Source organism: Zootoca vivipara, chromosome 13 (genome assembly GCF_963506605.1).
Source record: "Zootoca vivipara chromosome 13, rZooViv1.1, whole genome shotgun sequence".
NCBI lineage: Eukaryota > Metazoa > Chordata > Lepidosauria > Squamata > Lacertidae > Zootoca > Zootoca vivipara.
Window position 1 is genome coordinate 11,041,893 of NC_083288.1, and position 23,985 is coordinate 11,065,877.

At 45.5% G+C, this 23,985-nt stretch overlaps 1 protein-coding gene across 1 annotated transcript in view; it reads left to right on the plus strand.

Annotated features, from left to right (window-relative positions):
• The window catches only part of ACE (angiotensin I converting enzyme), a 58,489-nt gene extending 34,627 nt beyond the window's left edge, over window positions 1-23,862 (plus strand). The window contains exons 11-25 of the mRNA XM_035136427.2: window positions 960-1,082; window positions 2,978-3,189; window positions 4,715-4,851; window positions 5,814-5,972; window positions 7,157-7,244; window positions 8,821-8,964; window positions 9,783-9,974; window positions 14,495-14,592; window positions 16,134-16,306; window positions 17,073-17,296; window positions 17,809-17,953; window positions 18,987-19,085; window positions 19,236-19,358; window positions 22,214-22,401; window positions 22,719-23,862. Coding sequence (XP_034992318.1) covers window positions 960-1,082; window positions 2,978-3,189; window positions 4,715-4,851; window positions 5,814-5,972; window positions 7,157-7,244; window positions 8,821-8,964; window positions 9,783-9,974; window positions 14,495-14,592; window positions 16,134-16,306; window positions 17,073-17,296; window positions 17,809-17,953; window positions 18,987-19,085; window positions 19,236-19,358; window positions 22,214-22,401; window positions 22,719-22,906 — 2,293 coding nt within the window. The 3' untranslated portion in view covers window positions 22,907-23,862. The remainder of the gene's footprint in view (window positions 1-959; window positions 1,083-2,977; window positions 3,190-4,714; window positions 4,852-5,813; window positions 5,973-7,156; window positions 7,245-8,820; window positions 8,965-9,782; window positions 9,975-14,494; window positions 14,593-16,133; window positions 16,307-17,072; window positions 17,297-17,808; window positions 17,954-18,986; window positions 19,086-19,235; window positions 19,359-22,213; window positions 22,402-22,718) is intronic.
• The last annotated feature ends 123 nt before the right edge of the window (window positions 23,863-23,985 follow it).

A 23,985-nucleotide genomic window follows, 5' to 3' on the forward strand; every position in this document is an offset into this window, starting at 1 on the left:
ATTAATCATTATCTGACGTTTTCAGAAGGTAAAATTAAAACTTTTTGGTTTTCCAAAAGCAGTTCATGTGTTTCTCCATCAAACATAGACTTACCAAGCTAAATGTTGCTCAGTCACAAAAAATAAACAGCAGATTTGAATTCCTCACACCCAAAAACATTTTTTAAGACCACACACTGAAGAAATTTGCAGAAATTAAGTTACACCCCCTAAAATGACACACCCTAGTGGCAGAGGAAGACTGCATAGAGTTAGGTCCCCTCAAATCAATTCTGAACTCCATGCTCTTTAGTATAGGAACGAGGAGCCTTTGACCCTCCAGTTCCTGTTGGACTTCTGCTTCCCCCAAGACAGAATGACCCACAGTTGGGGATGACAGGAGTTGGAGTCTAATAACATTTGTGGGTCCAAAGGCCACTCCTCCCCCAGCCACTTTTAGAAATGCAGAACTTGCAGAGAGTTCTTAACTAGCATATTCTTTTAAAGGCTGGGCGAGAAATTGTATTAAGTTGTTCACATTTAAAGGTGACTATCAAATTCACACTTTCTGAAACAATACCAGAAACTAAACAAGGTCATCATTTACACTTATCTGAATTTTGCGGTGCAAACAATGTTTGCAAAAGTGCTTATATTAGTGGAAATTGCTCATAGAAATGTGCAAATTTAGGAGCAATTTGCCCTAAAATGTTGATAATCCTGCAAGAGAACTTAAAAAATAAAAATAAATCACCAATTTGCTGCAGAACCAAACTGGCAGATCCTTCCATGCTTCATTTTTTTTAACGTTATGCCTTCAAAAATTGACTCTTGTTCAGTATGGCAGAATTTGATGTGATATTATTATTATTATTAGTAGTAGTAGTAGTAGTATTTGGGCGGCAGGGATGAGGGTGGGTGTCCTACTGAAGAACAGATGGGTACCAGAAGTATATGGATTTTTGTTTTGTCTGGGGCAGGTACTTTGTCAGTTTCATCCTGCAGTTCCAGTTCCACAAGGCGCTCTGCCAAGCTGCCAACCACACTGGCAATCTTCATACCTGTGACATCTACCAATCCAAAGAAGCCGGACAGAAGCTCAGGTGACAGCAGAGGGAGATGGGGAAACGGCAAGGCGTGGTCTCCTACCTAAATGGCGTTAGAAGCGGGTGGGAAGGACTAGGCCAGGGGTCAGCAAAGTTCTTGTGGTGCACGGTCCCACAGACACCACGGTGGGCCGGGGTGCACACACGCACACATGCACAAATGCTATTTCCGGTGCTCCTTCTGGCGTGGAGGAGGCGTGCGCAGTTTTCCGTTGGCTGCAGGGGCTTCCTGCAGCCAATGGGAAGCCGGCCAGCGTCGCAGAAGGCGGTCCCCGCTCTGCTCCACTCTGGTTTAGCGTGGCACATGGGAGCTGACCGAGCGGGCGGCGGGGGTCCATGGGCCAGTTAAATGACCCCCATGGGCCTTAGGTTGCCGACCCCTGAGCTAGAGGGCATTTCCCCCTTCCTGGCACCCTGAAGTAACAAGAAGGGGTACAGTTGTGTTGGAAAAAGCAAGAGGGTTGTGAGATGCAGACCTGAGGAATGCGATCACACAGGTGTGACCGCACTCAGGTTGCAGAAGAGATCCCCTGACGTAATACTGGCATAGCGTGAATGCCACTGGGAACTTACCCATTAGCGGAAAGCAGATGCTCAAGTACCCTGGGAAAGGTACAAACATGCAGTGTTGGAGAGAGGCGTTAAGAATGACATCACCCACACTCTTCAATGGAAGGGTACCTCCAACACCTTTCATGCTTGTGGGGTGGCCACCAAGGCACCTAGGGAAGGAGATTCCATGAGTTCCGAGGGCTGAACTCACCCCTACCACTTCCACTGACCATATAATGCAAAGCACCCTGAGCCACAAGTAACGCGCAGCAGGAATTGAAGTGCTTGCAAAGCAAGGAGCCACAAAAGTCTGCAGGACATAAAAGTTCAACTATTCATGGATGGTACCAGGTGGGAGGGCTGGGCAAAGCAGACCCTGGCCGGCTTACCTGGCAGTGATGATGGGCACTTCTGCTCCAAGCACCCCTGCGTGGCTAGGACCTGCCATTTTATTTCCCCGAAATGTCCCAGAGTCATGCTTCTTCTGGGAGCGTAGTGGAAAGTTTAAATGCTAACGGGACCCAGCCATCCAGTGCACCAGGCAAAATAAACACATAAACTCACACTTTTAAAATAAAATAAAAAGAGGGGGCATTGGGGCACTGGCTTCAGAACATGTGGCAAGAAAAAAACCCAAACTGCAAGGTCTCCTCAGATCCCTTGTGTGGTGCGGGAGTACACAGGAGGCGGAGACTGGAGTCACCTGGTCTTGTGGGTCTTCCACAGTGGCTATCAACATGAGTAGCTGCAGAGATAGCGCAGGATAGTGCGCACCCCGGAAATGATCTCTTTCAGCTTCTGCCTTCTGGAAGAAGGTACAGGGTTATGAAGACTAGGACTAGCCGCCTGAGAAACAATTTCTATCCAAATGCGATTTTGGTTTTAAATGCAGTGTAAGGTAGTCTTTATGGGGTATATTGTATTTATGGGGTATCAGAGTCTGTGGGGGGGCTAATCAGAATGGGATAGCAGGCTTGTTCGGTTTTGAATGTCTGATGTAGAGTTTCTTTTCAATTTTGTTGTTCTGTATGGGACAATGACAATGTTGTTGTTTAGTCGTTTAGTCGTGTCCGAATCTTCGTGACCCCACGGACCAGAGCACGCCAGGCACTCCTGCCTTCCACTGCCTCCCGCAGTTTGGTCAGACTCATTTTTGTAGCTTCGAGAACACTGTCCAACCATCTTGTCCTCTGTCGTCCCCTTCTCCTAGTGCCCTCAATGACAATAAAGATTATCTATCTATCTATCTATCTATCTATCTATCTATCTATCTATCTATCTATCTATCTATCATCTATCTACATCACCACCCATTCCTCTCTTTGTTTTCTTCGCTGCAGTGAGGCGCTGAGGGTTGGCTCTTCCCAGCCCTGGCAGAATATTCTCCAACAACTCACTGGCACGAATAAGATGGATGCCTCAGCATTGCTGGAGTATTTCAGCCCTGTTACTCAGTGGCTAGAAGAGCAGAATAAGCGAACCAATGAAACACTGGGCTGGCCAGACTTTGAGTGGCGTCCCCCCGTCCCAGAGGGCTACCCAGAAGGGCTTGGTAAAGTTTTCAAGGCACAAAGTCATGTGGGGAGGGGCGGAGGCCTGCAGGAGGGTGGTTTCACTATGACCCTGGTGCTTGGGTCCAAAGAATAAAAGGGGGGGGGGGGTACCAGATAACCACCTCACTGCTTGGCGTTGCCATTGGACCAGGGCAATTATAATCCACAAGGGGGCACTCAGCTTGTTTTATATTCTGCAGTGGAACATAGGAATAGAAGTGGCAGCCTCTTACATAAACAGGGGGACAACATAGGACATCCGACTGGGAAGAAATGGCTGGTGCAGCTGGAAAAAAACAGTTTTTGTCTTGTTTGTCTGTGGGAGAAGGAGGACTGTGAGAGCCCAGGGGAACAACTGACTTCACTGCAGGATGACTTTTAGGGAGGCCAGGAATAGGGAGATAGCAGGCCGTGCTTTCCTTCTAGCATTGGGCCTTGTCGGTGGTGGCGCCTGCCCTCTGGAACGTCCTCCCAACAGATGTCAAAGAGGAAAACAACTACCAGACTTTTAGAAGACATCTGAAGGCAGCCCTGTTCAGGGAGTCTTTTAATGTTTAATAGATTACTGTGTTTTATTTTTCCGTTGGAAGCCGCCCAGAGTGGCTGGGGAAACCCAGCCAGATGGGCGGGGTATAAATATATTATTATTATTATTATTATTATTATTATTATTATTATTATTATTAAACTACAAGTATTGCTCCTTCAAGCACCTGCTCTTTTGCCTCTCGGCTGGCACTTGGTAGGGCAGGAGCCAGGTAGCAGCCCTTTTGAGGGTGAGATTTGGCTAGCTAGCTGCTGACTTGACTTTTGCTGTTAAGGGGTATCGACCCACTTCGTAAAGACCAGGTGATATGTCTGTTGATAAAGGGGAGTGCAGCCCTTATCAAAGCAGTGGGAGGCCATCTGTTATGTCTCTCTACTGATGAGGAGTGCAACCCTTGTCAGCATCGTGAGACCGGCTCTCCAACCAAAGGAGTTCCATGCTCCTGATGTAACAGATGAATTGGAAGGTGGGCTGAGTTGCTGCCTGGTGAATTGGCTGAGCAGCGCATTCTAGAATGTGGGCACCTCCACCTGTGTGCTCATTTTAACTTCCCAATGAGCAAAGGTAGATGCTCAGCTAGTACTTACCTACCACTCACCTGCTGGCTTCTCCTAACATTTCTCTTTAAGGGGACGGGAACGCCAGGGAATGGAAATGCCTCAGGTGGGTCTGCAGTTACCAGGGCTCAGCCCTGGAGTGTGTTTTAAGAGGTCGGGTTTTGTCCTAGAAGTGTGAACTATAATATTAAGAAGGATAGGTCCCCTGAGCATGTTCAGAATGCCTTGTGTAACCGCAGCCAATAATTGCACATCATAGGCAGGGAAAGGAGTTCTGATTCCATCAGAGAATGGAAATCTTTTTGCAGGGACCTGGGAGTTAACATGCTAGATTAAAAGAAACAAGACAGGGAGGTGAGTTAATTTCCCTACTTTTTCCAGCATTTTGTTTCTCCCTCCCCACCCTTTAACCTTTTCCAGATAAAATAACTGATGAAAATGAGGCTAAAAAATTCCTGGCGGACTACAACAGCACAGCCGAAGTGGTATGGAATTCTTACACAGAGGCCTCTTGGACATACAACACCAACATCACGGAGCCCAACAGACAGATGATGGTAGGAAAACCAGCACAGTGTGGTAGGGTCAGTGGTGGTGGTGAACTCAGTTCAATTCACATTTAAAGGGGAACCTTTAAAGGGACGCGGGTGGCGCTATGGTCTAAACCACAGAGCTTAGGGCTTGCCAATCGGAAGGTCGGCGGTTCGAATCCCGTTGAGCTTCCGTTGCTCGGTCCCTGCTCCTGTCAACCTAGCAGTTCAAAAGCACGTCAGAGTGCAAGTAGATAAATAGGTACCACTCTGGCAGGAAGGTAAATGGCATTTCCATGCGCTGCTCCGGTTCGCCAGAAGTGGCTTAGTCATGCTGGCCACATGACCCGGAAGCTGTCTGCAGACAAACGCCGGCTTCCTCGGCCTATAGAGCAAGATGAGCGCCACAACCCCAGAGTCGTCCACGACTAGACCTTTACCTTTACCCGATTCATGCTTTCTGAAATAATATGTGAACCAAACTCAGCCACCTTTCAAAATGCAGCCACCTCCAAATTTTGCAACAGAGTTCTGCAGCTGAGTAATATGCATTATATGCATATGAAGATGCATATATATTAGTGAAATGGCTTTGAAAAACATGTCTCTGTTAGGGGAAATTGCATACAATTTATCCTGTGTATAACAGGATAAATTTGACCAAAAAGGCTGATGAGGACTTCTTTTCTAATAAAAAACAAAACATCAGAAATGGATGTGCAAACATAGAGAAATAAACAGAAACTGACAGATTTGAGCAACCCTAGATTGTGGGGTTAGTGTTGTTGTTTGCCCTGAGCCCAAGGGAATGTTGCCCTGGGTTCCTTCATGAGGAAGGGTGGGAAATAAATTTTATCATCATCATCAATAGGTGCGACTAGGCAGTTGTGGGAGTGCTGGAGTTAGAGAATGAGCTCGTCCTTTTCCCCTCTGTGATACAACTGTGCTGGCTAATGCCCCTCCCTCTCTCTTCCATATGTGCCTTGCAGTTGCAAAAGAACATGGAGATGTCAAACCACACCCTGCAGTACGGCCTTCGGGCTCGGATGTTTGATCCCACTGATTTCCAAGACCCCACTATAAAGCGTATCTTGAAGAAACTGAGTGACATAGAGCGGGCAGCCCTACCCGAGGCAGAGCTGAGGGAGGTGAGAGTGAACCATAGAGTCTTAGAATTGCAGAGTTGGAAGGGGCCCCCAAGGGTCATCTGGTCCAACCCCCTGCAATGCAGGAATCTCAGCTAAAGCATCCTTGACAGATGACCGCTCAACCTCTGCTTTAAAACCTTCATTCCATCCTTGTTCTTGATATAGATCTTCACTCACTCCTTCTTCCCTGGCAGGGAGGTGGGGGTGCCATCTTGTGGTTCACATCAGGTGCCCATATATAGTGGGCTCAGGACATAGCAAATCAGTTACGGAACTCCCTGTCCATAGAGACCTACAGAATTGCCCTGTTCTACGCTTTCAAGGAAGCTGGTGGAGGTTTCCATCTGGTAGAGGCTTAAAGTGGAGGGAGTGATGTTATTATCCTGACTTGGGTGCTGTCCGTGTGTTTTCTTAATGATGATGTTTGTATGGGATGTTTTATGATTGTTATTTTTTAAATTGCAGGCTGTTTGGGGACTTGTTGAAAACAGAACTTAAAAACCTGGAATAAATAAATAATGCGTAGCTAAGTCCCCAAGGGACAGTTCTGTAATGAGGCCCTAGATCCTTGGAATTGAGTGTGCTGAAAATTAAGCTGCAGATGTAAATAAAGAGCATTCCAAGAGGCAGGCAAGCACAGTGCAGCAGAATATTAGCACACTTGTGTTTCATTGCTTGCACAAATTCAGCATAGCAGGACTCATCCAGCATGTTGACACAAGTCTGGGGCAGGGATAAGCAACCTTTTTCAGCCCTGGGCTGGTCCACCATCCCTCAGACCATGTGGTAGGCCAGACTATATTTTTTTTGGGGGGGGGGGGTGAACAAATTCCTATGCCCCACAAATAACCCAGAGATCCATTTTAAATAAAAGCAAGCATTCTACTCATGTAAAAACACGCTGATTCCCGGACTGTCCGCGGGCCGGATTGAGAAGACAATTCAGCCCCGGGGCCTTAGGTTGCCTACCCCTGGTCTGTGGAATGGAAGCAGGAAGCAGATGCATGATCAAGCCAAGATGCATGATCAAACCATTACAATAAAATAATTCTGTTCAATTCAAATGCATATAACAATACAGTTTCTGTCAATATTGCTTGGATCTTTTTGTCAGGCAAATGATGGCGAGGAGAGGAGCCCATATTTTACCTCCTAAGCAAATGAATCATTTTTTTCCCTTTCAGTATAATCAGCTGCTCTCAGACATGGAAACAATTTACAGCGTAGCCAAAGCCTGCACTGGAAACACGAGTTGCAAGTCCCTGGATCCTGGTAAGTCATTTATACATCTCCTGGCTGATGGGAATCATCTCCCAGCACATTTCCCGGCACCCACAAAAACATACCAGATAAGACAACTTTGTCAGCCTGAGAAATAGAGCTTGAGCAAGTGCTATCAGGACTTGGTTTTTGTGGAAAAATAAGAAAGCGGTGCTTTTGAGTATGCGCTGAGTGGCTTTCCCACACCATCGTGTAATCAACAACCAACTTCCACATATCTGGGGGAAAGTATGTTGCAACTTTCAAGTAGTTTTGATAGCCCCAGAATGTTTTGACATAGAAGTAAATCCCTACTAAGAAGTCATAAGGGTGTAAGAGGAACCCAGATGGATCAGACTAAGGGTCCGTCTAGTCCAGCATCCTGTTCCCAGGGGCCTGGGAGAAACCCACAAGGAGGACACGACCACAACAGCACTCCCCACTTCCTGATTCCTGGTAACTAGTATTCCAAGGCGCATTGCCTCTGATACATCATTGGAGCAGACTCTCTTGAAAGGTGGTGGACTCCCCTTCATTGGAGGTTTTTCAGCAGAGGTTGGATGGCCACCTGTCATTGATGCTTTAGTTGAGATTCCTGCATTGCAGAGGGGTTGAACGAGATGACCCTCAGGGTCCCTTTTGGGCGGTACAATTCTATGATAGACATCGTGACAAGTAGCCATTGGTAGTTTTATCCTCCATTGGTTTTGTCTAAGCCCCTTTTAAAGCTAGCCAGGTTGGTGGTCATCACCACATTTTTGGTGGAAGCAGATTCCATTGTTTTATTATATACTGTGTGGTCCGTCTTGAATATCTCAACCGTGCGCTTCATTCAAGTCCTGTGGATTTTAGCAAAGGATGAGAAGTAGTGGGACGAAATAGCCTTGTTCCTGCCATTAAACTACATGTATGAGGCATATGAAGTTCATGAGAGCAGCCTGGGTGTGATGAGTTGAACAGAGATCAAAGAGAGGGGGCTTGATGAAGAGTAGAACCAGGGCTTTTTCAGCTGGAACTCACTGGAACTTAGTTCTGGCACCTCTCAGGTGGGTGCCATTGCCATCATAAAAGAGAACGAGGGAGGCGTTCATTCATGGTGAACTCTGACACCTCTTTTTCTAGAAAAATGGTACTGAGTAGAACAGGCTATGAAACACATTATGTAGGAAGGAAACTCTCTGTGGCGCAGGTGGTCTTTGAGAAAGTATATGAAGGGAGGTAGAGGGAGGTGGCTCCACAGTTAAAGAAGTGTACCATGTTTGTTTGGAAAATGGAGAGAACATAATGGAAGCTCAGAACTGGAAGCCAATAGGTTAAGCCTGCACACAGTGTTGGTCCCAGTGCGGGCAGTGCATAGGGCACCGAGCCAAGGGGGCACAACACTGAGAAAATCCATCAGGGCCACTGAATTTTGGCCTTATTCAGAGCGCCATATTACCAGAGTACAGTATTACCAAAGTCCCCCCCCCCCTGCTGCACAGTGCAAGAGGGAGCAAAGGCAGGACAAAGGGGAGATATACACATTACAGCCAAGGTGACTATATGGTGCATAGTCTCATGCCTAATTCTTGCTTGGCTCTTTGTTTAGAACTCACGGACATCATGGCTCACTCAAGAAACTACAACGAGCTCCTCAATGCCTGGAAAGGCTGGCGGGACGCATCAGGGAAGAAAATCCGAACCATGTACCAGAAATATGTAGAGCTGAGCAATACGGCTGCCATATTGAACGGTAAGCATGTTTTGCAATGCTGACTGCTCCAGCAAAGGGAACAGTGGGTTGTAAGGGCAGAGGATGACTCTTATGAATGCGGAACCCAAACTGTTTGAGGTGAGCCTCAAAAGTCAATGCAGACTTGGAAGCATTGTTGTCTTTTCCTTTGTAAGTTGCTGCCTGTGGCAAAAAAAAAAAAAAAGACTAATAAGAAAAATAGCAGAAAGTGTCCCTTGGCGGAAAGCCTACCTTGCCAAATTAACTGAAGCTTTCCAGCAAAGTCCACTGGTCTAACCATCAGTGCAAAGGCATGCACCGTTTTGCTTCGTTGTTGTTGTTTTTTAAACTACAGAGTCACTCAAGAGCAAGGCAGATGGATGCAGATGTCCACAAAGTTCACTTACTCTGTTCCCATGGCAGAATGTCAGACTTGGGAAGGGGGAGCTGGAGCCTTTTAATACTTCAAATGAGGATCTTAGAAAGGATATTCCCTGTTATGGGCTTGCAACACTGCGGGTTGGGGCACATGGCCGACCCTACCATCAAGCAGCATGAAACAGCTGCCTTAGACAAGCAGATTTTTTTTGTTTCATGGTGAAAGGGTAGCAAGCTATTCATGATTTCATTTATTATGGTTGTATTTTCACTGCCAGGCAGGGGAGAAGTGCTTTTAAGATGTTCTGCCTCAGATGCCAAAATAACTAGGTGCTGCCTTGGCTTTTGGGGAGGGTGTCACTTGGTGCTCCACCACAGGCAGTAACACCTCTTAGATCATTCTTGGGGACACAACTGGAGAAGATGAAGAAGGGCTTCTATATTCTCATGTTCATGTGCAGGTCATTCTGACAATGGTGCTTTCTGGAGATCCCTGTATGAAACACCGGATTTGGAAGATGTTCTGGAGAACATCTGGGAAGAGCTTCAACCATTGTACCTCAATCTGCATGCTTATGTGCGCCGGGCTCTCTACAAGAAGTATGGTGAAGGTCGCATCAACCTCAGGGGCCCTATCCCAGCTCATTTGCTAGGTAAGCCTTTCCACACCAAACTGAGTGTCTTCTGGCCTATGAGCCAGAAGACATCATAGGCAACTTCTCATCATCTCTGTGATTCTGGAGGCCTACTCCATGGTTGCTTTTCCTTCTATTAGGCCATGCCTAGTGTCTAGGTTTTTAGGATTAAGGATTTTGTAGGAGGCCTGCAGCATATGTTGCCAAATGCACATACAGGTGAAACTCGGAAAATTAGAATATCGTCGAAAAATGGATTTATTTCAGTAATAATGCAACTTTTTATTTTTTCTTTTAATTTTTACAAATGCTTTCTTTTGGAAATTACACAGTAATAAAACAAATAGTGACAATAATACAAAACTAAACATCGCTATTCCATTTCATTAATCCCATTCCATTTATAATCGACCCGCCTAACGACAAATAATTACAATTACAACAAATAAAGGCTTGACATATCTTGCGTTGCATGTCATGCATCTATCTCATATATTGGTTTAACCTTTTTAGTTGCATTACTGAAATAAATGCACTTTTCGACGATATTCTAATTTTCTGAGTTTCACCTTCATGTTGAGCATAGCATATAGTGGCTCTTAGGTCAAGAAAAATAATATGATTCTTACACATGGAGAAAAGTTATCAAGAGATGGAATATAATCAATGATGCTGTTAATTGACCTAACCTAATAGTCAGCTTGTCTATTATAAGGTTGCCTTAAAATGCTGCTGCTTAATATTTATACCCTGCACATCTGGATGGGGAAAAGGCTGAGTTGCAAATAAATTCAGGGGAATTAGGAGGAAAGAGGAAGAAATGGTGACATTTTCCAAAAGTCAGACACTGTAGGCCAGTTGTTGGGATGAGCAATTTGGAACTAGGTGTATAGGACATATAGGACTAGGTCAGGCATCCCCAAACTGCGGCCCTCCAGATGTTTTGGCCTACAACTCCCTTGATCCCTAACTAACAGGACCAGTGGTCGGGGAAGATGGGAATTGTAGTCCAAAACATTTGGAGGGCCGAAGTTTGGGGGTGCCTGGACTAGGCGTATAGGACATAAAGTGGCAGTGAAGGATTACTGAAATTGTTAAGAGCTGCTATCTATAGCATCACAGAAGTTCTGGAAGAATTGAGAAACTGTCCAGTATCAAAACTGCAAAGGCTATCAAGAAATTGGGTTCAGAATGGGACATGACTAAAAGCTGTGGCCTTAGAGAAGACAGGATACGGAAAAAAATATTTTGAGTGACCAAAATTGGGGTCTTAAAAGACATGCTAAGACATAAAAAGGGAGAAGTTGACTAGTTTTGGAACCTCAGCAAGACTCCAGGGGACATGGGCTAAGGTGAGATCATGAAAGGAGGCTTTATATGACATCATAAATAAGAATTGTCCAATCATAATGCCTAAAATTCGGATGTCATAAAGACATAAAGTCGTTTTTGAAACTATAAGAGGTATGCCTTAACCTCATGAATCGGTCTTCTCTTCTCTTCTGACTAAGAGATCCCACTTTCAGAGGTGACAAATGTCTATTCTGCTTTAATATTGTGAACGTTTAAGCTCTGGCAGTGTGTGGGAAGGTTCATTTTTCTTGCTAAATAATAAACTTAATAATATAATAAACTAAATTATTTCTTGCAAAATAATAAATGTCTTTATATACATTTGTCTGTGTTCCGTATTTACCCTGGCCTGGTTGATGTGCCTGCTATTCCACTCACCTCCAGGTTGCAGGAGTTGCTGGGTGTTTTTTTTTAAAGCGCTGTAGCCTCTCTGCAGCTCTTGAATAATCAGTAAACAAAACAGACAGATTCTTTCAGTGGAAGCAGACAGAACTAACACTTCAAAACTATTCACTGGCCTCTAATTCTCTGTAGATGTCACCACTGAGACAGCCAATAATGCATTTAGTAGCTCTTTAGGAAGCATAAGACGGCGCCTTGAAGGCTGCTGCATAATGACTCTTGAAGAAGATATGCAGAAATATAGATGCAAAGAAATAGAGGAAAACAATAGAATGGGGAAAACCAGAGATCTGTTCAAGAAAATTGGAGACATGAAAGGAACATTTCGTACAAAGATTACCATAATCAAGGACAAAAGTGGTAAGGACCTAACAGAAGCAGAAGACATCAAGAAGAGGTGGCAAGAATACACAGAGGAATTATACCAGAAAGATATGGAGGTCTCGTACATCTCAGGTAGTGTGGTTGCTGACCTTGAGCCAGACATCTTGGAGAGTGAAGTCAAATGGGCCTTAGAAAGCACTGCTAATAACAAGGCCAGTGGAAGTGATGATATTCCAGCTGAACTATTTAAAATTTTAAAAGATGATGCTGTTAAGGTGCTACACCCAATATGCCAGCAAGTTTGGAAAACTCAGCAATGGCCAGAGGATTGGAGAAGATCAGTCTACATCCCAATTCCAAAGAAGGGCAGTGCCAAAGAATGCTCCAACTACCACACAATTGCGCTCATTTCACACGCTAGCAAGGTTAGGCTTAAAATTCTACAAGGCAGGCTTAAGCAGTATGTGGACCGAGAACTCCCAGAAGTGCAAGCTGGATTTCGAAAGGGCAGAGGAACCAGAGACCAAATAGCAAACATGCGCTGGATTATGGAGAAAGCTAGAGAGTTCCAGAAAAACGTCTACTTCTGCTTCATTGACTATGCAAAAGCCTTTGACTGTGTCGACCACAGCAAACTATGGCAAGTTCTTAAAGAAATGGGAGTGCCTGATCACCTCATTTGTCTCCTGAGAAATCTCTATGTGGGACAAGAAGCTACAGTTAGAACTGGATATGGAACAACTGAGTGGTTCAAAATTGGGAAAGGAGTACGACAAGGTTGTATATTGTCTCCCTGCTTATTTAACTTATATGCAGAATTCATCATGCGAAAGGCTGGACTAGATGAATCCCAAGCCGGAATTAAGATTGCCGGAAGAAATATCAACAACCTCAGATATGCAGATGACACAACCTTGATGGCAGAAAGCGAGGAGGAATTAAAGAACCTTTTAATGAGGGTGAAAGAGGAGAGCGCAAAATATGGTCTGAAGCTCAACATCAAAAAAACCAAGATCATGGCCACTGGTCCCATCACCTCCTGGCAAATAGAAGGGGAAGAAATGGAGGCAGTGAGAGATTTCACCTTCTTGGGCTCCTTGATCACTGCAGATGGTGACAGCAGTCACGAAATTAAAAGACGCCTGCTTCTTGGGAGAAAAGCAATGACAAACGTAGACAGCATCTTAAAAAGCAGAGACATCACCTTGCAGACAAAGGTTCGTATAGTTAAAGCTATGGTTTTCCCAGTAGTGATGTATGGAAGTGAAAGCTGGACCATAAAGAAGGCTGGTCGCCGAAGAATTGATGCTTTTGAATTGTGGTGCTGGAGGAGACTCTTGAGAGTCCCATGGACTGCAAGAAGATCAAACCTATCCATTCTGAAGGAAATCAGCCCTGAGTGCTCCCTGGAAGGACAGATCGTGAAGCTGAGGCTCCAATACTTTGGCCACCTCATGAGAAGAGAAGAATCCTTGGAAAAGACCCTGATGTTGGGAAAGATTGAGGGCACTAGGAGAAGGGGACGACAGAGGACAAGATGGTTGGACAGTGTTCTCGAAGCTACGAACATGAGTTTGACCAAACTGCGGGAGGCAGTGCAAGACAGGAGTGCTTGGCGTGCTATGGTCCATGGGGTCACGAAGAGTCGGACACGACTAAACGACTAAACAACAACAACAATATAGTTAGAGCTGTTCTACACAGCTAGGCAAAATATGACCTGGTTCCACTACTTTCCTTTTACTTCTGTAAGCTCTGATTAATAATAGTATGATCTCCAATCCACATTGTGGATGGAGGGGAGAGTCTTGTTTTGCATGGACAGAGTGATGACCCACTGTTCCCATTTGCCCTCCCCACCCCAAAAAAACCACCCTGATGGTTTGTGTGCTCGAGCACAGGAATGGGAAACAAGCAGCCTTTAAGGGTTTTGGTATTTTATTTTAGTTTTTTAAAAATGAACAAAACAATTGCTGGGGGGAAAAGAGTGAGTTGTCTTGCTCCTGCTAACACTTTCATGAATATTCAAGAGATGTCTGTAACATTCCCAGAAGCGCTTTCTATATGGCAACGGCAATAATCACTGGATGTCACCTTATCACATTTCTCCCAGGTGCAAAAGATAGCACTTTGAGCAGTTCACAGAATGTGATATTCCTCTAACTGAAACCTAACTTCGAGAGAAGACATGGGAAGCAAAAAAATACACTTCTTGATCAAGTGGAAAGACCATTATTATACACATTGTACCTCTAATAGAGTGGGAAGCGAAGGTGCCAGGCCTTTAGAAAGGACGTTATTGGAGAACAAAGTTATTGATTGTCCATATGAATTCACCTTGAAGCACCCAGCCCTTCCTCCCTCAGAAAGTGGATGTTGGCTCTAGTTCTTGAGTTACCCTTGGGTGGGTGGCTCCTTTGCCCCCAACCTACGCATTAACTCTATTTTCTCTTTCCTAGGAAACATGTGGGCACAGTCATGGTCAAACATCTTTGAACTCGTCATGCCCTACCCCAACGCGATCAAAGTGGATGCAACACCCGCCATGAAAAGCCAGGTTGGTGCAGCTAAGTTTTATTCAATTATGATTTGAAACGGTTTCTCTTGGGGACTAGCCTGAACCTTCATCCTGTTTAGAAGCTCCCCAGGGCAAAAATCTGAGGGAATTATTTAGCAGCCTTTTAAGGTGGGGCTCAAGGTTGTTGAGTTCTTGAAACAGCATCCAGTTCCCCTTAACTGTACCGAAATTTTTAGCTCTCAAGGAGGGCGCTTCGAAGAGCATGTGGAATGCCTTTTCTTGATATCTACCCAGCCTAGTATCCACAGTTCCAGGCCAGGAAAGGAGATTCCAGGTCTGCCAGAAACGAACCACTAGTTTGCTGCCCTTACTTCTTGCTTCTCTCTGTACAATTGTACCTTGCTTTTCAAACAGCTTAGTTCTCAGATGTTTTGGCTCCCGAACGCCACAAACCTGGAAGTGACTATTCCGGTTTGCGAATGCTCTTTTGGGAACTGAACGCCCAATAGGGCTTCTGCATCTTCCTATTGGCTGCAGGAACTTGCTGCAGCCAATCAGAAGCTGCGCTTTGGTTTCCAAATGTTTTGGAAGTCAAACGGACTTCCTGAATGGATTCTGTTCGACTTCCAAGGTACGACTGTCTTTTGTTGTGTATCTGACATATAACATTGTGAAGTCTTGCTGCATACAACAACCCAGCCAGACCTGTAGGCATCTCAAAATCTGCTTACCTGCAGCTATTGAGAGGAAGGTCTTTTAGACTTTGCAAAATCTTTATGGAAATGAGATTCCGCAGAGGTAGGGCAGGCCCCAAGGATGACTTCCTTTGTACTTTTGTACTGTATTTGAAGCATGGGTGTTTTTAGATTATGGGAATGTTTAGGGAAAGGACAGAGAACTTTTTCCAACCTCAGTGGCTGCATCCCCTTCTGTGCAACCTTCAGGGGACCAAATGTCATTAGTGAGCAGGCCCAGAGGCCAAGGTGGGTGGAGCAATTTGTACAATAGGCTTGTTTCTACACACACACACACACACCCTTCTCTGTCCTTCATCGAGGCAAGCAAGAAGCATTATCAGAGTTCAATGACACATTCCAGCCAGGATGCTGCAAAGCAGGGGCATGCGGCTAAGGAAAAGGTTGTGGCCTAGCAAGAATATTTGGGGCCAGATGGAGAAGTGTGGAGGGCTGCATTCCGCCCTTGATTTACGGTTCGGCTCTACACCCCATCAGTCTGATACCTCACCTGTCAACATATCACATTCCTGATTTTCCATGCCAACTATTTTGCAGACCTTTTTCCTATTTTCAGCTAGCATGTGACATTATGGTGCAGCGGAAGCAGGAAGAATCGAGCCAGAAGGGGCAAGCCTTTCACAATTACCTTGAAGGTTCCATGAGACTGTTAATTTCAGGGTCATGCATTCGAGCGCCACATTCAGCAAAAGATCCCTGCATTGCAAGGGGTTGGATTGGATGACCCTCACGGTGCCTCCCAACTCTCTGATTCTATGTGCTCTTCGTCCATCTCTCTGCTGGTTTTTCAGCTTGCCTCTTCTACACTCGCTCTCCTTTCTGCAGGGTTGGACACCAAAGAAGATGTTTGAACAATCTGACCGCTTTTTCCAATCCCTGGGTCTCATCCCTATGCCACCTGAGTTTTGGGAAAAGTCCATGCTGGAGAAGCCAACAGATGGGAGGGACGTGGTGTGCCATGCCTCAGCCTGGGACTTCTTCAACCGCAAGGACTTCAGGTGCTTCTGTGGTGACTGGGTGGAGAAGGGCTGTAGGCAGTCGAGTCTTCTTTGTCCCTCCACTGCCATGGGCCCGCGGTCATGTGTTTCACCACCATCTTGACCCTTGGGTAGATCCATAAAGGGGAGGTTTTCCTCATACCCTCCTGCACTTTGGCTGCCTGGCAGAGGGAGAGAGTTTACCCCCACTGCCATCTAACAATCTCCTTCCCCCCCCCTGAAGAGATTCTGTCTTCTCTTTTCCTGAAGTTGGTTGTTCGCTTCTCCAGGTCACCACATGGGTGGACCATGGGACTTGCTATGCACCACTCTGCATAGGCTTTCCCCCAGAATCAGGGTGTACACATCTCCCCCGCATTGCCACCTGCACCAATGCCACATCTTTGCTGGGATTAGATACAACTCTGTTTCCAACCCTTGTCTGCTAGGCTGTTTGCTGTAGTGCTCCAGAAAGATCCAGGGTTCAGGTGGGTTGTTCAGCTTTGGGTCGGGAAGAGAGGGGGGTGAGCGAGAGAGAGGCAAGCAAGCAGACATCTTCATTGCAATTTGTGGCTCAGTTCCATTGCATAAATAACCTGGAGCCACTGCTCTTTTAAAAAAACCTTTCAGCAATCTGCCTGCTCTCATGCCTGACTCTCGGTTGGCTGGTGAGTGAACTAAATTGACTGTTCCTCTTTCCCAGCTCTAATTTTCCTTTCTATTTCACTTTCCCTTCTATTATTTTACATGGACGTGGCACCTCTCCCCCATTTTTCTCTTGCTTCAGGATTAAGCAATGCACCTCTGTGAATATGGATGACTTAATAACAGTTCATCATGAGATGGGCCATGTCCAGTACTTCCTGCAGTACAAGGACCAACCCATCTCGTTACGTGATGGGGCCAACCCAGGATTTCATGAAGCCATTGGAGATGTCATGGCCTTGTCGGTGTCTACCGTAAAGCACCTGTACAGCCTCAACTTGTTGAATCAGATAGAAGACAACGCAGGTAAGCAGGAGGGGACCACATAGGAACACTCAGTAATTCTTTAGCATTTTTAAGCTTTGTAAAACACCAGTGTTCGTGATATCTTATATTTTGCCAAAGCAGTGGTTGAAATGGACATATGCTTCCCAGAACCAAGTCTCAACACACTTTGCCCCAGATCCCACAGACTCAAAAGTAGGGATGCACTTAACCATTGTTGTGTTGCCTCTTCTTGTTTTTGTTCTCTTCTTCTTGTGTTGCCTTTCAACCCAGATTGGCTTTTCAAATTGGCCCGGGATAAACTGAATTAGACATCATACATATTGACTGACTAGCCCTTGTTTGAGCATGTGATGTAGGCGTAAGATTGGTTGTGGGAGCTTGTGGGATTTAGGAATTTGATAAATAAGGTGTTGGGGGGGGGGTAAAGGGTGTGGATACATGGAATGTAGTAAGACCACCAGGGGAGATGGGGCAGAAGGTTAAGCACTGGGATCTAAGACTCTTCTTGTTACTTTCTTTCTCCTGGCCAGAGAGTAACATCAACTACCTGATGAGCATTGCACTAGACAAGATAGCCTTCCTACCCTTTGGCTACTTGATGGACCAGTGGAGATGGAAAGTGTTTGATGGGCGCATTCCATATGAGGAGTACAATCAACAATGGTGGAATCTTAGGTGGGTATTGGGTAGCTGCCCGGAGAAGGAAACTATCTGACAATTTGGTTGTGCTTCATCATGGCTGAGTTCTGCCCATATGTTTATGCTGGGAGCAAGCTTGAACTCAGAACTGAGTGGAGGGTGAAGAGCAAACATGGCCTGGTTTCTGAAAATGTGGGTAGAACATTGCTGACTTTCCCCAGATGGTGTTCAAGGTTAAAATGGAGCCTGCCTTACTGGGGGCTGCCCAGGGTGCTACTTTGGAAGGTATTCCCCTCCCAGACATGGCCATGGTGCGTATATTTTGGCCACAGACAATCTAGGGTAGGAATGGAGAATCTGTGGCCCTCCAGATGTTGGATTCCAATTCCCTTCTGCTCCAGCCAATGTTGGAGGAGATGGGAGTTGTAATCCAGTAACCCTAGAGGTGCCACATCCCTGCTCTATGGGATGAAGAAAGTATTGAAAGTTTGCCTCTTTCTGGGGCAAATAAAAGCATACCAGTGATTGTGGAAATAAGTTGATGACGATTCCCAGGGGGATCTGAAGAAAAGCAAGCCCCTCCAGCTACACAACAGCCCTGTCCAGTTCCGAAGCAAGACATCTGCTCTACCGGAGCAAGGGTGGAGGAACCGTTTTTACCTTGTGGCTCACAGGCCAGGGGTGAGCAGAGCCAGAGGCAAATGTGGGTGGAGCAATGAACTTGACTTTTTACCTTTGTACAGCAGACTACTTTATGGGCACGCAAAAGCCAGAGGTTCCTGCACACAGTGACACAAACAGGCAAGCAATTGAGCACAATTCAAGGGAATATTCCAGCAACGCAAAAGCACTCAAGAGAGGTGTGGCCTGGAAAGAGCCCAAGAAGCTATAGAGAAGGGCCAGGGGGGCGCTGTGTTTGGTCCCTAGACTTCAGGTTCCCCCATCCTTGTTCTAGGGAGAGCGGATACCCTGTGAGATCAGCACTCAGTGTTGGTTTTTGGCTGGTGATTTCTCTCTCTCTCTCTCTCTCTCTCTTTCTCTCCCCCCCCCTTTTATCCCTACTGCGTAGGTTGAAGTACCAAGGTTTATGCCCTCCTGTGCCAAGATCAGAAGAAGATTTCGACCCAGGGGCAAAATTCCACATTCCTGCAAATGTCCCCTATGTCAGGTAAGGTGGTGGTTCCCTGTCTGGCCTGAGTTTTTTTTAGAAAAGGTTAGGCCAGAGTGTCCCATCTTCAGCTCTGGCCCTTGAGGAGGGGGCGCTGGGAGCACAGTTTGACCCTGGACCTCCCATTCACCTGTCCCATCTCTCTTCCAGGTACTTTGTCAGTTTCATTATCCAGTTCCAGTTCCACCAGGCCCTGTGCAATGCTGCTGGCCACACAGGACCCCTGCACAAATGTGACATCTACCAGTCTAAGAAAGCTGGGACAATCCTAGCGTGAGTACTAAGCTTCATCTGCTGGGTGGGGCTACACTGTAAGACTCTCCCTTAGAGCTTTCCAAACTGTGTCGAGACACGTTAAGTAATAATAATAATCAACCTTTATTGGCATCAAACAAACACGCAAACTAAATAATAACAGATTAAAACTATCACTGTGGCAAACGCTGTGTTAAGAGAGAGAAGGGTGTAGTCCGCTATCCGCTTTCACGACATTGGGGCTTCTAATAATTCAGATGACTGCAGAATATAACGAGAAAATAGCAAATGAAGATAATGAGCCACCGTCCTTCCCCAACAATAGGAATTGTAAGATTTCCCGCTCTAGTCTCCTTCTGGGGATGCAGAGCCGGTCCAGGAATTGTTGACGAAGGTCGTCGTAAAGTTTACAATGAAGAACCATATGTAGAAGGCTTTCCACCTGGGGTGCCACATGCAGTGTGGAGGTGTGTCACGAAAATGCTCTCTGCGTGCTTCCTGGGGCTGGGAAGGGGCTAGTTTAACCCCTCTGGTTAGCTAGTAAAAAGTGAATTACTGCATCGCCAAAAAAAAAAAAACTTCTCAATGTTTAAAATCCACTTTATTTCTTATTAAAACATTCACAACTCATACCGGTAATAAACAGACATAATCGCAAATCATAACAGGCACACACATTCATAAGTCCTAACATCCATAAATCATAATAAACCTAGTAAATAATAATGAACATAGCAAATCATGATAAACCAACTCATAATAGATAGTAAACCAACACACACACTTACATACCAAAACCGACAAATCATAAGAAAGAAAGAAAGAAAGAAAGAAAGAAAGAAAGAAAGAAAGAAAGAAAGAAAATACAAAATAATAATAATAATAATAATAAGACATAGCAACAAGAGAGGAAAAAAAGGAAATAAAGAAAAAGAAACTTCAATTTCAATATTGCTTCCCTAAGTTAGCATATTATATTATTATGCTTCTTCCGCAATGCATTCTCTGCAGTTTATCATTACAGTTTATAATTACAATTACAATTAAATTCTTGTGGATCTCAGTCTAAGCATATCACCAGTTTTGTATTAATACCTTCCTCTTGTAAGTACTCTTCCACATACCTCCATTCCTCTTTAAGTTTTTGTTTTGAGGTGCCCCTTATCGCCGCCGTCATTCTTGCTAAGTTCATAAATTTGGCCAACTTAACACACTACTCCTGTATTGATGGGATTATCTCCCCTTTCCAATTCTGAGCCAGTAACATTCTAGCTGCTACACACGCATACAAAAGAATATTTTTCCTATCATTTGGGAGGCTTTTGGGAATCATATTCAATAGGAGGATCTCCGGTTTTTTCCTCAAAAGTTACTTTCAGCATTTTCTTCAACTTATCATAAATTTCTGACCAAAATTTAAAACACTGTGTCGCAAAATGATGTGTGTCTGAAATGTGTGGCGCTGACATGAAAAGTTTGGAAAGCTCTGCTCTGCCTCTTTGATTGGAAGCTTCAGGTATCAGTCCCCTAGGGCCTTCTCAGTACTTTTGGTGTTCCTGTTTTGACTCACAACGCCCCTTTTTTTTAAAAAAGAAACCCAATGTGGAGAACTGAAAAATGAGAAACGGAGCGAAACTGAAATTGACATAACCACAGCCCAGCCTGGTTATGGTAGTAGGACCATGTCTTGATTTCCTACACAAGCCCCAGAACTTGGCAGCACTGTAAAATTGAATTCTGGTGGGGTGCTGTCCGGATGCTCTCAGCGGCTCTCAGCTGGTTGCCCAGGAAAGTATAAAGACAAGGAAAAGCTTCTTACAGTCCTTTTCCTTTTATTTCAAACTGTACAGAGAGAGGCTATAGAACCCAGCCTCCTGGATAATGGCGTTGTCCCGAGTGAATCTCCACCCCCCACCCCCGTCTCTCCTACTTCCTCATTTATCGTCATCATCACCTCTACGGGTGCCGCTAAGTGCCCTCTGTCTTTGAGCTCTTTGCTCTCCTACTTTTAAGGCTTGGCAGGTTCTGGGAGATGGTGGGTCTGGAATGCTTTCTAATGACAACGTGTCATTAGGTGTTGACCTTTAAAGCCCTAAACGGCCTCGGTCCAGTATACCTGAAGGAGCGTCTCCACCCCCATCGTTCTGCCCGGACACTGAGGTCCAGCTCCGAGGGCCTTCTGGCGGTTCCCTCACTACGAGAAGCCAAGTTACAGGGAACCAGGCAGAGGGCCTTCTCGGTAGTGGCACCTACCCTGTGGAATGCCCTCCCACTAGAGGTCAAAGAGAACAACAATTACCAGACCTTTAGAAGGCATCTCAAGGCAGCCCTGTTTAGGGAAGCTTTTAATGTTTGATGGATTTCTGTATTTTAGAATTTCTGTTTTGTTGGAAGCCGCCCAGAGTGGCTGGGGGAACCCGGCCAGATGGGCGGGGTATAAATAATAAATTATTATTATTATTATTATTATTATTATTATTATTATTATTATTATTCCCAGCTTTCCCCATCATCTGCTTCTGAGCTGCGACCTCCCCCAAACCCCTGTTGTAAATCTATACTGTCTTCCTCTTTCTCCTCCCTGGAAGGGTCAGGATGGGGAGGTGGTCTCCACCATTCCTCCTCCTCTGCCCAGTCCCTGGCAGCTGCTAAAGGAGCCCAGGGTTGTCCTATCAGATGCTGGGGACAAAACAATATGAGGTAACATCACACCCTGCTTGTTAGATTCTCAGAGGGATCGATCTCACTGCAGCGGAAGACAGGGAGTCAGTTCTTAACGTTGTTGCAACATTTCATCCCCCCACTTCATGTCCTGTGTGTGAATGTGCACGCCTACCCCACACACCTTTATATGGCTGTTTTGCTTTCCACAGGAACGCCATGAAGCTGGGATACAGCAAACCCTGGCCTGACGCCATGGAACTTATCACAGGGCAACGCAACATGTCAGCCGCGGCCTTGCTGACCTACTTTCAACCGCTGACAGAGTGGCTTGCTAATGAGAACAAGCGAAACGGAGAGACTTTGGGCTGGCCAGAATATACCTGGATGCCCTCTACGGGTACTGAAAGGCTCTGAAACGAGTCTTCCTCTCAAAAATCCCTATAACATGGAAATGGGTGTGGGGGACGGGGGGGAGGGGAGCAGGAGGAGGCTCCCTCTCTTAATTTTATTTCCTCAAGGAACTGGCCCATTGATGGCCGTTCCTATACTCAGTGCATCACTAGATTGGACCACAGGTTTTGAAATAATTTAACTGCATTGCAACTTACCCCCCTTCTGGCTGAGGGCAAAGAGCTGTTGAGTCCTTTGCCATCAAAGCCATACTCCATTTGAGCTGCCCCCTTCCTTTTTCTGTTTTTCTTGGTTCTCACCCAGGCCAGATGCAAGGGAATAGCAGAGTCAATTTCCTCGGGATGTCATTGAGCAGCAGTGACGCCGCAGCAGGCCAGTGGACCTTGCTCATCATGGGACTCTTCCTCTTCATTACGACACTAGTTTTGACGGCCAAATGCATCATGAGCAGGCGAGGGGGCAAAGACGGCTTTGAAATGGAGCTGAAATGAGCTGGGGTGCTTCTAAACTGCTGTGCCTCCGTGTGTGAGTGTGCACGAAAAGACTGTGGGCGGCTGTGTGTGAGAGAGGAGTGCGCTGATTCTAATGAGAGTGTGATTGTGAGTGTGTGTGTGTGTATTCATGATGTGTTCAATGGACATGAACAGAAATGCAGATGAGCTGTGTGTTTTTGAAAGGTGCAGAGGCTGTCTTTGTTTTACCCATAAGTCTGGCAAGAGTGTGAATGCATGTTTGTGTGCATATATACACAACGCATGCCTGCATACAAGGGTTCCATGACTAATGTGTGTATGCACATGTATGTAAATGGGTTGCGAGTACATGTACATGCATGTATCTCTGTGTGTGGCCTAAGGCCTACTTCAGGTGTGGACAATTTACATGTACTGATAGATCTGGCTTGTGTGAGCTGCTGGGAGGGGCCGCCTTGCCGAAGCAGGCAGTTGTGTCAACAGAGGCATGGGAGGAACTCTTCCTTCTAATTACTTCATCAAACCTTTTGATTATGCAAGACCCAAAGCATTAAAAAACAAATCCCCACACAATGTAAATGTTTGGATTCTTGGAAGAAGAAGAAAAAGGAAGAAGAGGAATGAAGAATGGGGCAATGTGATCCAATTTGCACATGGGAGTGACTGGACTTCATAAATCAACATGGACTCAATGGGTTTCCTAAAGTTTGGAATATATTCATTTGGGGAGCAGGTGAATTATATATGGACTGTGACCATTCTAGCAGGTTAAATGTTATGCAGCAGGGCCTGTGTTGGGCTTCTCCGAAAGCTGGAAGGACATTGTGTACGTTTTGCATCAGAAAGTTGTTTTTTTTAAAAAAAAAATCTGTTTGGTGCCTGGGTGACAATTAAAATGAATCAGTCTCCACAAATTTAGTGGCTCTGCCGTTTTATGATAAAGGGGAAGGGAACAGCACAAAATAGACTGCAAGCCAGCCATTGGCTCATCAGAGAAGGTCTATGTACAGGTATGAGGAAAAAAACGAAAATGCTGCTCCCTGGTTAAGTACACACACACACACACACACACACACACCAGAGACTGGCAGCTTTCA